Below are 15,922 nucleotides of genomic sequence, written 5' to 3' on the forward strand. Positions count from 1 at the left end.
GGGAAAATTAAAAAAATTAAATTTCCCGGCATTTTCAGGACATCACTATGGATACATTGACGCATGTGAAGTTTGCCCAGGCCAGCACCCTGCCAACTGGATCACGGTTTGCAAGTGACGTCTTGGTCACTAGCGTGCATGTGTTTCACGTCATGTGAATGACCTATTAGTATTAGGATTGGGTTGTGTGGCGTGTGCTCCTGCTAGGACCAAGTCCAAGTACGCACGTGCAGTGGATAAGTATTCCAGAACTTGATTCAAATAATTATAATAGTCTACCCCTGAGGGCCTAGAGAACAAAGGTGTGATTGTATGTGGTAGGTCTACTAGTATCAGGAAACATTACATTTAATTTTGTACCGTGTAGCACAGCTTTTGAGTGACGTATTTTCGAGGATGGAGGTTTACTACTGTAGTACAGTACATGAATAATTATGTAGTCAGTTTTTTTAACCCAACGCAACAATGTCAAGACCTACCCTTGCAGCGTATATCATGGTATATCAAACTAACTTGCATGGAGCTATAATCTCACTCTCCACTACTCCACCGCCGCCAGTGGCCCGCACGTACCTTCAAGCTATTCTCACAGTCACAAGTTGGTTCACAGTCAGTGTCTCAAAAAGTACAAGGCAAGAACGTCAGTAGCACCGGGATAGTTATATAACGGTACCGGTATACTGTATTGCCAATTCCATAAACAGGACTGAGCATGCGAGGCTACACTGATCTTGTACTTGTAGCCTGAAAATACCATCGATGCATCGTGCCTTTGAAGAAGCTCATTATTTTCTACCAGCAGTATCCAGTGGTATCTGACCTGAAAATTATAATAATGCAGTCGTGTGTAAACTGGTACATGTTGCACGTGGCGTAATCATTGGGAAACCCCCCAAGTTTGGAACAGGAGCTTTTGAGCATGGCTGTGCACGCGCAGATCTTTCCATAGGACCATACTTCAGCCTGTGCCAGCCCGACTAGACTCGATCGAGCTCACTTTGATCGCAAGGAGAAATCCATGAAATCTACACTGGTCTTTAGAAATAATTCACTTGTACTCAACTATTACTAATGTCTTGTAGTTGTACGATCATACTCTTACTTCTTAGATCTTCAGTTTTGTAGTTCTGAATGAGACGTTTCTAGTTTGTATGTCGAGAAATGTGATCAGGAGCGAGCTGCTGGAGAAAAGTTAATCAATGCTATGTCGGCCGAAGGCCGTATGTATTACGAGACGTCAACTCTAAAACATAGCTGGGATGATGTCGTTCATGTCTTCTGGAATCGTTACCCAAATCCGTTTGCCAAGCATGTTCTGAGTGAGGACACGTTGCAGAGAAAGGTGGTCAATAAGAAACTCTTCTCGACTCGTCTTCTGGTAAAATCAGGCGTTCTACCGAAATGGGGAGAGTTTATGTTCAAGGACAAGTCTACTAAATCAATCATTGTGGAGAACTCAATAGTGGATCCAGAGAAAAAAACGATCACGACCTACACTCGTAATGTATCTCTCACATCTTTCTCTGTATTCGAGGAGAAGTGCACTTACAGGCCATCAACAGATGATAAGAACTGGACAGTGTGTGAGAGAAGTGCAAGTGTCACGTCATCAGTACGTATCCTAGGACCTCGCATTGCCCAATTCCTCGTGTCCAGATATTCACACGGCGTTCAGAGATCAGACCGAGGCTGGGATTATGTCCTGAACAAGTTTCAGAACAGATCACCAAACAGTGTAATGGCAGCATTAGCACGGACCGGTGTACATAAACAAGCGAAACTGGTGAGACCGTAATGCAGTCCGCTCACTGCAGATTACGAGTGTGACATTTTATTTAGGGAGTTGTGGTTATTATTTATATAGCTCCCTGCTCCTAGAGCTGTACCACAGCCAACGTGGCAAGTTCATATTGGCTGCGTTCCTCCCAGGTCCACAGAATTTCCTTTTTGACTTGAGCTCTGCCAACTGTGTGCAGAATTGTTGTAGCTATTTTTTTAAATACCGAGGTTCAATACCGCCATAATTAGTGAACATACTCTTCCAGTTTACCACTTGGCTGCCATATTCTATGGACTACAGTCGTTATTAATTACGTGAAGAATTCCTTGACGCCAGCCATGCTATTTTAGTATTTTTCCAATCCTTAAAAGTTAAAACCATGGGTCTCATATGAGTTGACAGTGTCTACATTGTAGTCTTTCCAAACTTGCCACTGGTCTGGCAAATCTTCTTCCAGGACTTGGAATTTTGAGATTGTTGAGATTGCATGGCCAATGATTACTATACAGTCATGCTACTAGCATGTCCTGTTACTCTTGCTGACTTCTTAGAACACGTGACATAATGTTATCATGGCTGTGAAGACTGATGTAAAAAAAGTTCCGCCGTGGGGCTGAGAGATCATTGAGTTGCAAACGTTTGGCCGGACATTATTGACCGTCAACGCATCCTAACAAACACACAACACACATGACTGTGTGCTGACCATTGCATCAGGCTTTTCTTGAGGACATCAACATCTAAATAATTATTTGATTTCCTTTACCCACCATGAAGTACACAAACATCTTTCAATTCGTGTGACTGAGGGAACATTTGCAGACAGCACCTAGCAGAGGAAAAGAAAAGTAGCATAATGAGTTAAGGGCATCAAGAGGTATGCCAGAAGAGAAGTACATGGATAATAATTTATGCTAGATAAGCAGTTGGAATGAGAAAAAAGATTTTGACAGCACTGGTACTGTGGTAGAAGGTGTAAAAGAAAGCAGTATCTGTGCAGGCCAGCTCTGGTGCTGCTTGCTACACTAAACCAAGTCACGAGATGCAATAAGTTCTTTATCTGGGCTTTTCATGCACTACAAATGGAGATTCAACATAGCAGGAGTAATTACTAAAAGCCTAAAACAAGGAAGATAGACCAAAAGGCCAGAGCTCAAAAGATGTCCATCTCAACTTCTTTGAGCAGCGTCACCCCGGACAGGCACGCACATGTCAATGCAGCAAGCTAAAGACATGCATGAACTGATAAATTCAAATAATAATGGCAGACTTGAACACTCAAGTCAGTACCATAGTGTAGTAGACGATAGAACAGTACAGCACGAGTCCATCAAAAAATCCAGTGCATGGCTGTGGAGCTGTCTGCGCATGAGCCAGTCTGCTTTATGCTCGTGTCTAAACAGCATTCGCAACTATGCTGGCTACAAGAAGAAGATACACGCTTACAAACTTTGAAGGCCAGGCAACGGCCAGATGTTCAACGTGTTCCTAGTAGGCCAAGTGACAGTAGTAGCTGCCTTCACTCTTCTCTTCTCCATCCGGGATCTTCACGTTGATCAAGTTCAATGCCTTCTTCAGCGGCAGCAGCGGCAATAGCAGCACTAGCAGCACCGGAGTTCAGCGATAGATTCTCCATCTTCTCACGGAGCACAGCCTCCTGGTCTGGTGAATATTTGCAGCCGGTATAACCACCGTTGTCAATGACAAAGTTCAAGAACCTGCGCCATCATACAGCAAAACGAAGACATAGACATTAGCTTTCGGTGTGCATGTTTGAAGACTACACTCACACAACTCCTATGTATTATGATTTATCAGAAGCATGCCAAGCAGTGTGAAAGCTCTGCGGTCTGACGACAGGTTGGGCTCTTGTACTACGTGCAGTGCTGCCAAATAATTTTCGCCCAAAATCTGACACCCTTTACCGCCAAAGCTGGCCACATGGTGCGAATTTTTCTTCTCAGCAAATTTGTTCCAGAGAACTCAAAATATCGCACAAAATACCAAGAAAATTCGCTTCATTGCCATGGTAATCGATATGGTGCCTCGAAGTTGTCATGAATTTTGTAATGCATGAGTGTGGTCACACACTGTACTGTACAGTGTACATGCTATCCAGGTATGTTACTGTAATGTCACAAATTGTCGGTGTACTTTTATTTTTGGTACTTTCGGTGCATCTGTTTCATACCTAAAATAATTTCAATAAACCGAACAAACACTACAGTACATTCAGAAAAAGATGGACTTCTAGCTTTTGGCCATAAATGGGTCAAACGTTGAGTTTTTTTAGAATTTTTTCTGCAATCCCCTATGGAATCCTCTTCCAATTATGTTTCTGAAGTCTATTTCTCCAAAAAGCAAGCCATAGCAAGAATAGGATTTCGGCCAGGTTTTGCCCCAAGAGCCCTGAATTGGGAAAACCCATCAAAATCCAGGCCGTTTGACCCTGCCTGCAACAGTGCATTGTACAGTTTGAACCCCAGTTCAGGTACCCTTTTTGGACCCTTTTCAAATTTCAAAATAATTTCAAAGCACTGCACGATAAAATCTTGAAAAATCGCCCAATACGGGAGCTCGCCAGAGCCAGGGCCCATCTTTTTCTGAATGGACTGTAACACACATAAGTTATAACCCAATAGGAAACTGCTTCTCTGCACCGAAAATTTCTGTTCACCTAACCTGGCCTTTTGCCCTCATACCGAACATATCAAGCACCTAAAATTTTCTGAAATTAGACGGTACTTTGCACTTCCCCAGCCCGGCGCCCATGGCTTTTTGGCACATGTACAGTGATTTGTGCCTTCAGTTGCACTTAAAAAAGTGAAAACACAGGACTTCTGCATAGGAAAGTACGATCCCTGACAGTTTTGGCTGCTTTTCGGACGTATCCTTTTTCGGACCGGTTTTCAGAAGAGACTTCAAAAATCGGACACTGTTAAAAAAATCTGACGGTTTGGCAGCACTGTATGTGTACTAAAGAAAGTAAAGATGTCAATGATCATCCACGGGTCATCATTAATGGGTGAAACTGTGAACGTCCTGGTCAATGTTTCGATAAGATTAAAATGGAACTGTGCTCAGGTGCATTGTTAGTACACACGGATGCTCACAAACTGGTACAACTTCTTACATTTTCCAGTGATCATCCTTGTTGAGAATGTATGGGTTGCCAATGACAATAAGCAGAGCCATGGCACGAGTGATGGCTACGTTGAAACGCTGCAAGATCAGAAATATACCGGGGCACATGCACACAAGATTCATGTAAGCATAGGCAGCACCAAAGCAGTGGCACAGAGGTCTCACATACTGAAAAGCCAGAAGATTTCGACCGGGAGTTTCGGTGTTGGTAATTTCGATATGAACAAATAATATTACACTCATATCTCCCTTATCCGGGCAGTCTGGGACCGGGCACTAGTACCCACAACTTGGAAATGTCCGTAACCATGGCAACTCTGAACCACGTACATTTTTGAGAGGGAATGGCCAGAGATCTGGGATATGACGTCATTATTTCAACAGAGGGAAAGATGCAAACGGGAAAGGTCTGAAGAAAAAATTGCCTGTCACCACCAGGACTTCAAACGGGGAGCCTCGCTTATGGCCAGCGATGTACGGGTACTGTTGTGGACATGGAAATCCGGTCGCACGTCTAGCGGCCCCAGGCCGCTGGCCATGTAGCCGTGGGTAGGCGGTACACACATGCATTTATGCGCTGCAGCGTCCTGGTGCATCAGATCAACATGTGCACTGCACGCAGCGTTCTGTACGCGCTGAGGGTGCCGACCCCGGTCAATCGACTGGATTTCCATGTCCGCTACAGTAAGTAATATTTTCACTAAAGGCCGCACCAAATCATTTCTCTGTTTCGTGTCACCGCGCGCGTACCTTTTCGAGTCGTTGACAAGAAAAAAACACCCAGACGAGTCAATCGATGGCTGTTCTGCATCTGGCGAGAATTCTCTAGCCAGTACGGCAGATCAGAAGGTATCAGCTTCTCGATAATCTTGCATTCCAGGTGATGGTACGAAGAAGGTGCGAGCAATGAAAAATTCTATATTTCCAAGCCGTGCGGTACGCGGTAGGGCCTGCTCACCAAGCGAGCAGAGATTCCAGGTGTCAAGGACTCCGGGATTTTCCACGATCGTGATGGAGCGGAATTCCTCTCGCCTCATGTAAAAGTGCAGAATGACCCATCCATGAAATCGGTTACTGTATCGCTCCAGCCCAGCCTGCCGGCTGTCCTGTAGCGACTTGTTGTCGTTTCGGATATAAGTGACAGTTTAGAAGTGCTATTCTGTGTGCAACATGGCTCAGTACACATAGAACAGAGTTTGTTTTTTCCTCTGTTTTTTGTATTTTTCCGTCCGCCCGCGTGCCTTTTCCAGAAAATATCCAACGTGAAACATAGAATTAAATTGGTGTGGTCTATTCTAAAAACTCATCCACAGGGTGCTACCAGTATAGGTATAGTACTGTACAGTCTGTACTAGTACTTGAAGGTGAACATGCCAAACTGACTGATACCGAATAGAACGCTACAGAAACCCCGATTTTGGGATACATGTATAATACTAAACCAGCACATTTCTGGCTTATAGTAGCGAAAATGGGGGAGGGGGTGGAAAGCATGTGATCATCAAACAACCAAAGGACAAGCATTGCAAACAAAATCCGTTGAGCCTCCATACTGAGGCTCTTCACTCTGCTTGTGGAAGCAAACAACAGAAGAGACAAGAGACGCAGTGCGTTACCTTCTGGTTCTGCAGGAAGCCCAGGCTGAATGTCTTGTCCATGGTAAGATACTTGGGTTGACTGCGCACAGTAGAGATGATGATGACTGTTCTCTCTTGGCCTTGGAACTCCTCCACTGACCCAACTTTCACTGACTCATGGCCCTTGGCACGCAGCTGCTTGCGGATACGAAGAACCTACGTACATGTATCACATACAAACACAACATACACAATTGCACATACAAACACAACATACACAATTGCACATACAAACACAACATACACAATTACACATACAAACACAACATACACAATTGCACATACAAACACAACATACACAATTGCACATACAAACACAACATACACAATTGCACATACAAACACAACATACACAATTACACATACAAACACAACATACACAATTGCACATACAAACACAACATACACAATTGCACATACAAACACAACATACACAATTGCACATACCACTTGCAACATGATGGTAGACATGAACTAGGAATTTACATCATGAACATACATGTAACATAATTATTGTAGTGGTACTACATTGCAGAGTGTGCATGTGCAGCCTACAAGCATATACATGTACAGGTAGAGACCAAAAGCATACAACGCACTCCAAACATACACTGGTTCATTATTCCCGTAGCTATGCAGAAGACGTTACTTCAGTAACGTCTGGCGCTAGCCAGGGTCCACACAGCTTTAATTTGGTGTTTGTTTATTTGTTTGTGTCACGCCTGGGGCTATCCCGTAGCTGTCCCGTCCCGTACCGTACCGTACCAGCAAAGACAGCTGGCCACAATATTTTTGTTTGTTTGTGCCATCGACATGCCTGGCGCTATCCCGTACCTATCCCGTACCATCAAGAGAATGAGTATATATGCGAAGTGTATCGGGGGAATGCATTCAGTGCAGTAACATTTTGTGTGGATTTGTGTGCGAGGCCGAGATAGCAGGCTGGCTGGGCCGCCTGTCGACGAGCCCGGGAATCGCATGTAGGCCGATAGCATAATAATTATAACTTATAATTATACAGTCATGTAGATGCATAACAGGGAGTCATATTATGTAAACGACTCCCTGCTGTATGGGGAGGTTTTCTGGAAAGAAATACGAAGTAGGGAGACGAGTAAATGCAATCAGAATGGATGTTAGTTGCCGTCAGTATAATAATAATAAGAAGAAGAACGCCCGTGATCGGCAGAGTCAGCGCCGGTCCCAGGAAACGTCAGGACAGACATCCCGTCGACTCCAGAACGCCCGTGATCGGAAGAGTCAGCGCCGGTCCCATAGCTATGCAGAAGACGTTACTTCAGTAACTCATTGAATTTTTTTTGCAATACAATGATGTAGCTAATTAAAGGAAAAAGCATTTCCATCAGTTCTAACAACATGCACGATGAGCTAGGCAACAAAGCATAGCGCAGGGCCCTGAGCTTCCAAGCTCTCTCATTTCTCACACCACACCCAGCAGCTGTGAATGCCTCAGAAGCCTCTTGTACAGGCATGCATACCACAATGAAATCGTGTGAGCACAGCATTTAAAATGTCCTACGGAGATGGAAGGTGCAACTGCAAGCAAGTTATTGTTGACTAATGTCTTAGTGGATTGCTGGGCTACTGGTTGAAAAGAATATACATGTACAGCTCATTAGCACTGTCCAGCCTCTAATATACATGTACGGTCTTGTCTATTCTCTCTCAACTAGATAAACTCACGTCTGTCTTGCACTAGTCCTCAACAAAACTACATTCAAGCAATAAGCTATCAGAGAAATACGAAAGCTACATACCAAATTTCCCCGTTGAAGTTCCCTGGTTGAAAAAATTCCCAACTACGTTACTAGCACCACGGTGCGTATGATCTACTGACCTGCTTGTGGTACGGTGAGATGACACCAATCTGTGAAGCAGAGATCTGTGGTCTTCTCGAGCGGCGCAATTGCTCAACATAGAACAGAACCCGCGAAACTTCAGTGAGGTTGAAGAAAGATGGGCTGTCTCCTTCTCGTTCATCGATACCCTCGACGCCATTGAAGATGATAGGAAAGCGAGACTTCTACATGTCACAAGAACACACATGTACACGTACACAATCATAGCAGTTAAGTGCTAACAGGGGTACACGGCTGTTTTAGACAACGATTTTTGGCCATCTAACATGGCGGCGGGTACCGGCTGATTTTGCAAAAAATCAAAGATTAATCATTTTTTACAGAGTTGGTGGACAAGCTGTTGATTACCCACTCTCATTGTAATATCAAAAAGTATTCTTTCTAGACCAAAGAGTGGTATATTTGATAAATAAAGATAGAAATATTCACGATACTTCTCCAGACGTTTCGTTGTTCTGAACAACATCGTCGTTTATCCACTGACGTTGTTGTTCAGAACAACGAAACGTCTGGAGAAGTATCGTGAATATTTCTATCTTTATTTATCAAATATACCACTCTTTGGTCTAGAAAGAATACTTTTTGATAATCATTTTTACGTTGAGATTAAGGTGAGTTGCTATCATTCTTCAGCGATTTACTGCCGCTAGCCCCACATTTTTGATACTTAATTTCCGGGGGTGGAAAGCTGACGTGTCAAGCAACATTTTGGTACCAAACACTCCTTGATCTGACGAAGGAGAAGGAAGTTGCTTTCTGTTTTGGTGCAGTGGAATTATAGACTGAAATTGCTGTCATCATATTTTTTAGCTACCTTCATCACGCTCGTAGTAAGCCTTCTGGAGTTATTCAGTCACCACTCGAGGTTTTCCTCGCATCCTCGGGTAGTTGTCTTTTATATTTTCGCACGTTCTTTTGAATACGATGGTGAACTCAAAAATACGATGGGCCTTTACTTTTCTCTGTTTCCAGTGGGAGATATACACATCTGCGACGCATCGCACGAAATGAAGGACCATGCAGCACATTTGCAGCATCTATGCCGTGTTGGAGGCGCAAAATTTACTGCGTGCTCCCAACAGACAAGATATCCAGTGTCTGACTACAGTGAAACAATCAAAAAAACGAATTCAGTATTGATGTTTGTAATGACGACCCTACTATTCACCCAACATAATATCTGTGCTCTTTGCCAAAGAGTCTTGAAGAGATCAGAGAGCACAGAAAAGTTCAATCCCAGTGGTGGTGGTTGTGGACAAGGGGTAACATGTAGTTGGAAGAGTCATGAACCTGTAAAGTGCAGAGTCTGCACCAAGTTTGAACAAAAATCGAAGAGTGGTCGACCAAGCAAACGGATAAAAACAGCAAGCGGAGCAGCAAAAATGACATCAAGCAGTAGCAGTGCATGTGCATCTAGCAATGGCATGGACATACCTGAAAGTGAGGTGCATGACATATCTGCAAGTGATTATCAAGCAGAGTGCGAGTTGACTATGTCAAGATTTGCTGACAGCAGTGCAGCAGCCACAGTACAATGCATGATCTGCCGCAGCATGCCGAGCAATGGTGCTCAGTCACCATGCTGTTATAACCTAAAGCATTTTGTACGAAATGCATTTGCCAGGCGTTGACCAATGGTGCACAGTGTCCAGCCTGCCAACATACACTGCGCGCTTCAGAACTGGCAAAGCCAAGCGACCTGTTCTGTCAAAGGCTTGGGAACTGGTCCGTCCACTGTGACTTCCATGAACCAGCTCTTCGTGGATGCCCAGCAGTTGTTACCCTAGAAAACCTGAAAGTTCATGTGTCAAAGTGTACATTTAATCCTGCCAATGAATCTACCCCAATACGAGCTATCAGCAAATCCACAGTCGTTGCTGACATCCTCACTGCTTCCCCCAGCAAATTGAAAGGCTCTGTGGCCGATAATTTAACTGGCCGCCTTGTGACAGCCAAAGTTCAAGATGCCGGTACACTGCAAGTGAAAGCAGGCAGCCAGGGCAGCCAGGGCCGGCCACAGCCAGGGCAGGCCACAGCCAGGGCAGGCCACAGCCAGGGCAGCCAGGGCCGGCCACAGCCAGGGCAGGCCACAGCCAGGGTCGGCCACAGCCAGGGCCGGCCCTGGCTGTGGCCGGCCACAGCCAGGGCCGGCCACAGCCAGGGCCGGCCACAGCCAGGGCCGGCCACAGCCAGGGCCGGCCACAGCCAGGGCCGGCCACAGCCAGGGTCGGCCACAGCCAGGGCCGGCCCTGGCTGTGGCCGGCCACAGCCAGGGCCGCACGGCTGTTTCGCGGCCACCACTTAACAATATGGCGGCCTTCGCCCAGGTTTACGGTGAAATTCAAAAATATTCTGAAAACTGAAAAAGATTTCAAGATCCTGTGGGATTCACGCGAAAACTGTGCTTTGTCAAGGTAACAAACACCGCGATCGGGACAAGGATTCAAACTTTCGAAGTCGCACAACAAAAATTGTTCAGCTTCGACAACAACAAACAAGGAAAGAAAAGGAAGGAGAAGGTAGACAGCAGGTTTTTGCTGGACGACGTCTCTTCCTGTTGTCACTACAGAGCTCAACTAGGAGTCAGCAGTACCGTTGTTATTTTTCTTACCTGGATCAGGGCTGAAATGGCCAAGCTGCTGCGTCCAGGGCCTGAGGATCACTGCTCGAGCTCGGACGCCTTGCGTTTTCTTGATGCCGTGGCGGGACGAACAGCGTCATGTTGTGGCAATGTCCCGACGAGATGTTGCTGGCACATTGCTGTGAGGCGCTGCAGAGTCCCAGGAATAGCGTTATAATCGAAGCTCAGCCTGTTGAATCTGGCATGAATTGACTCGCTGCCCTGCTCGGCGAGTCGACCCTGACCGACTCCAAATTTCCTGGTGAACGGGACTGTGCGTTCCTCCAAGAGATGTAGTTTCGGAGTTATGTTGCCGAGCTGTCGGGTGATAATGGATTCTCTGCATTTCTGAAGAAACAGCTGGATGCAGTCAGCCAGCTTTGAGATGTCGGCCTCTGACATGCTGTTGCAATGGCTGAAACGGTGGCTGCAGTCGGCATATCCCGAAAACAATCCATGGTACCGCTGCTGCAAGATTTCTGCATCAGCAACGAGCTGCTGGCAACGAGCGGAAACCACCTCAACTGGAGCAGACATCAGTGCTCTTAGTACGGCAGGCTGCAGTGTGCGATGTACGTGGTTGCCCACGAAGGCACCGCCATGGAAGGCTTGCCGATCAACATTGTGTGTTTGGAGCACAGACTCGAGACTTGACGCGCATGGTCCTGTGACTTTCTTGTTCTTTCTCATCTCGTCTAAGTCATGTACGAGTTTGCTGTGCTCAGCACTTGCAGCAGTGAAGGCGTCGCTGGCGTCTTTCCACAGTTGCTGTATTGCTGCAGCTACAGTGTCCATGTTGACGTTGGGAAAGCTGGTCGGTGCGTGTTGCTGCAAGAGCACTGCATATTGGAGCTGCTGCTGTAGTTCATCGCTCTTCGCCTGGGCATCTTCCATAGCTTGCCTGGCGGACCGAACTTTGTCGCTGAGAACTGTTAGCTCTTGAAACTGGAGCTGATCATCTGCACACGGCTAGAGAGTTGCTGCTGCCAGTTTCACATCCAGTTGTTTGACTTCAGCTAGGTAGATGTCATACAGCCATGCGAAAATGCCGAGATCCAGATGAAAAGACGGAATAACAACGTTGCTGACGGGAATTGGCAAGATAACTGGGCGGATGGCATTGTTGTGGTGCTTGGCTTGCGAAAGATTTGCTCCAGAGGCGGTCACCGCCAAGTTTTAGCTGAATCTCGGACTCCGGAATGACATTTCCGTGCCAGGTCAGCCACCCATATGTGTTGTACAAGTCCAGATCATCAGATCATCACGATGTCAATGTGATTTGGCATGTACGCCATGCATGCCATCACTTTGCTGCCGTCTTTCTTATTCATTGGCATTTCCCTTGCTGTGTATTGTGGAACCTGCTGCGCAATGAACGAACCTAATCTTGTCCAGTTTCTTCTGTGCGCTGTATGTCGGTGTTGCGTGCGTGAAAACATTTGCTTCATCTACATCCATTTCACTAGTACTGTGTGCTGTCTGGGGTCCAGGAGAGTGTGATAGGGGTATTGCTGTTGTGGATGAATGTTGTGGGACTGTTGTGTGATCCATTTCTTTTCTTTTTTTTTGTACAGCGAAAGCTTTGAAGCAAGTTGCTTCTGCTTTTTTGGTGGACGTCCACCCTTGTTTGGTGCAGTGTGGCATATGTCGCAGTATGTGCGGTGATGTGGCTTCCACACTTTGATCGCTCCACATCCATCCCCTACAAATGAGTCAAGGCAACCTTCTCTCAGACAACGATCCAGCACACGTTTGCATACATGACAAATGTGTGTAGGGTGGATCGCATGCGCGCAGGGTCATCCTGAGAAATGTCGACCTCGTACACATCTTGAATGATCTGGCATAGTCCTTCACGTTGTATTTCGTGGACACAGCCATGTTGGCAAACTTTTTGCTACCAATACTGCAGCAGGTAGACAGCAATGCACTGTGTTCATCCATTTTACACACTACTACTAGCACGCGATACGGTAGAATCGATGGCCACGGAAATCGATCTAGTAGCACGGAAAGACAAACAAATTCAAAAAATCGGTAAATGAAGTCACCCAGGCACCAGGAAAACTGGCAAAGAAGACGAGAAAACTTTTACAAGAGAAGAAGGTAGCTGTGAAAAGGGCTGATAGAAGTGACGAAGGGCAAGTCGTCAAGGCAAAGGAAACGCACCTCTGAAGGAATCGTTCCTGGAAGAAGACGGCCAAGACGGGTATCAGATGAAAGAGGATCGCGAGAGGAAGTCATGAAGCGTGTTTGTACTATGAAACCCGGTCGATTGGAAGGGGAAAGTGGAAGTTTCCTCAAGAGAAAAAGAGTATTTTCAAGCAAATCAATGACAGATCGATGATGAGATTTTCAAATTTTCAAATTTTTGGACGCCATATTTTTTGGCCGAGTTCATGACCATCGTGACAGCCGTGGCCGGCCACAGCCAGGGCCGGCCACAGCCAGGGCCGGCCACAGGCGTTCACTCTCTCGATGCCAGTGCAAGGACTGTGCGGCGCAGATCTCTTGTGCTGGAGCAAGTCGAGATGACAGCGTCAAGTGGCCAGGAGGGTGCTCGGGTACAGGAAGTGGCTCGCTTAAAGCGTCTCAGCAGTGCAGAAGAAGAGGAGCTGCTGAAAGAGGCTGGCTTGAAACCAACAGCCCCAGGCGAGGGCTCACCGCTAGCACTGAAAGCCGATCTTCAGCTCCCGTGGAGCAGAGTCCGAAAGCTGAAGCTTTGGCTGCGTGGCTTTGGGCTGCAGATGGAATCTGAGCGCAACGCCAGAGCATATATTGCCAGCCAAGTACCACAATACATGCACAAGAGCATACCCATGGCATCACAAAGTGGCACCATGGAGATGGTACCCATCGTGTACTTCCCAAGCCTCATCGACATCATCATGGTGTACCTTGATTGGTACGATAAGCATCGACAGGTTACCGGTACCAACAAATGCATCCCCGAGAATGAGGTGTGGATCAAACTCGGTGGTGATCACGGCGGAGGATCTTTCAAGTTCGTCCTGCAGATCGCGAATGTGCAGCGGCCAAATTCACTACGCAGCACTATCCCGATTTGCATCTTTGAGGCACAGGGCACACCATCGAACCTTGAAACCACGCTAGGGGTCTGTCGTGACGAGGTCAGAGATCTGCAAACAACAGCAACATGGAAGAACAAGTCGTTCAAGTTATTTTCCTTCGGCGACTATGAATATCAAACGAAAGCATATGGTTTGTCAGGGTCCAGTGGCACCCGACCATGCTTACACTGTCTCTGTCAGAAGAAGAATATGGACATTCCACCAGCCCTAAACCCAGATGACGATTCTACCAGCAGAACACTAGAAACTCTGTACAACGATTTCACTGGATTCACGAACAGTGGCTCAAATCTAAAGAATGCAAAGAACTACAACAACAGCATACGTCCAGTGATCTTACTTATTCCCGTGGAGAATGTTGTAATCCCGGCTCTTTATCTGGATCTGGGTATTTTCCCATGGATGCTGATTGCTTTTCAGGCTGAGCTCACTCGACATCGAGCTTTCCAGTAGAACAGCTGCTGCAGACACCGCCGTTCCTGCCGCCGTTGCTACTACAGTAGACACCGCCGCTGCTGCTGCCACTGTCGTCCCTGCAGCCGTTCCTGCTGCCACAGCCGTCCCTCCAGCCGTTCCTGCTGCCACTGTCATCCCTGCAGCCGTTGCTGCTACAGCAGTAGCTGGTGATGTGGCAGCTTTGAAAAGCTTTCGTCACCGCATTCGGAAGCCAGCAAAACGGATGAGGAGATTTCTGCAGTTACCAAACAACTACATTTAGCGCAGCAGCAACTCCAGTACATTGTTCTTTTTTCTCAGCTTGACATACCTGCTGCCACAGTGGAGAGCGTGACACAACACCTACAAGACCAGTGGAAGAATGGTGATGCACGCCGTACTGCATTGCTTGCACGGAGACAGTCACTCACCGACCAAATGGCCGCAATAGAACAAAAGGTTTGAGGGGCCATGTTTAGCAAGCATCGGGCCAGTTCTCCAGCGCAATGGAATCGATAGGCAAGATTAACCATGGAGGTGCTTTAGTGGGCAACCATGTGCACATAGCTCTTCAGCCAGCAGTAAAAACTGAAATAACCTCAGCACATTTATCTGCAGTAGCTTCTCGTGCGCCAGTGCTGCTCCCAGAGGCAAATCGAATTCATGAGGATTGCCAGCGCCTGATGTCCCTGTATGGCGAGTGCACTGCCCTCTTCAGCCACTGCAGGCCTATGGACGAGGCCACCATATCCAAGCTAGAAGGCTTGGTGGGGACATTGATGGCTGCATGCCGAGATATCGTCGTCAGCAAGCAGCTCGGCCACATCATGCCGAAATTGCACATGTTGGAGGTGCATGTTGTGCCGTCCATCCGGCGGCGAGGCGTTGGTCTTGGTCTCCTCGCAGAGCAAGGGAGTGAGAGCATTCACGCCCGCTTCAACGAGCTGAGGAGACACCACGAGGCCATCCGCAATCCCTTAGAGCGCCTTAAGTCTGTTGCACAGATGCATTTGATTGCAACTCTCCCACAACACGAGTCGCTCCGTCCAGTCAGCAGGAAGTAAAGCAAGTGTTCCTCTGCATCTTGTTTGCTGGCCTATCTGAAATTCTCGGCCTTCCAGCTCGTTTGAGCTCTTTCTCTCCTTTCAAATAATTTTTTCCTTTGTTCTCAAGCTCTTTCCGGTAATTCCTCACCATAATATTTTCGAGGCGATCGAGGACGCGTCTGACGCGCGTGTCAGCAAGTACAAAAATTCGGTTCGTCATGGTTTTTGATGTGAAAATGTAATACTTCCCTTCGCATTATAAAATACCGTTGGGACTTGTCAAAAACG

The 15,922-nt window shown here is 46.7% G+C and overlaps 1 protein-coding gene across 2 annotated transcripts in view; it reads right to left on the bottom strand.

The window, feature by feature from the left end:
- Positions 1–2,575: 2,575 nt before the first annotated feature.
- LOC135814588 (putative helicase mov-10-B.1) overlaps positions 2,576–15,922 on the bottom strand; it is a 30,215-nt gene continuing 16,868 nt past the window's right edge. For both annotated transcript variants that reach the window (XM_065327728.1, XM_065327729.1), the window contains exons 12-15: positions 8,420–8,605; positions 6,541–6,717; positions 4,914–5,002; positions 2,576–3,498 (exon numbers count right to left, since the gene is read on the bottom strand). In XM_065327728.1, coding sequence (XP_065183800.1) covers positions 3,300–3,498; positions 4,914–5,002; positions 6,541–6,717; positions 8,420–8,605 — 651 coding nt within the window. In that variant the 3' untranslated portion in view covers positions 2,576–3,299. The remainder of the gene's footprint in view (positions 3,499–4,913; positions 5,003–6,540; positions 6,718–8,419; positions 8,606–15,922) is intronic.

Source organism: Sycon ciliatum, chromosome 4 (genome assembly GCF_964019385.1).
Source record: "Sycon ciliatum chromosome 4, ocSycCili1.1, whole genome shotgun sequence".
NCBI lineage: Eukaryota > Metazoa > Porifera > Calcarea > Leucosolenida > Sycettidae > Sycon > Sycon ciliatum.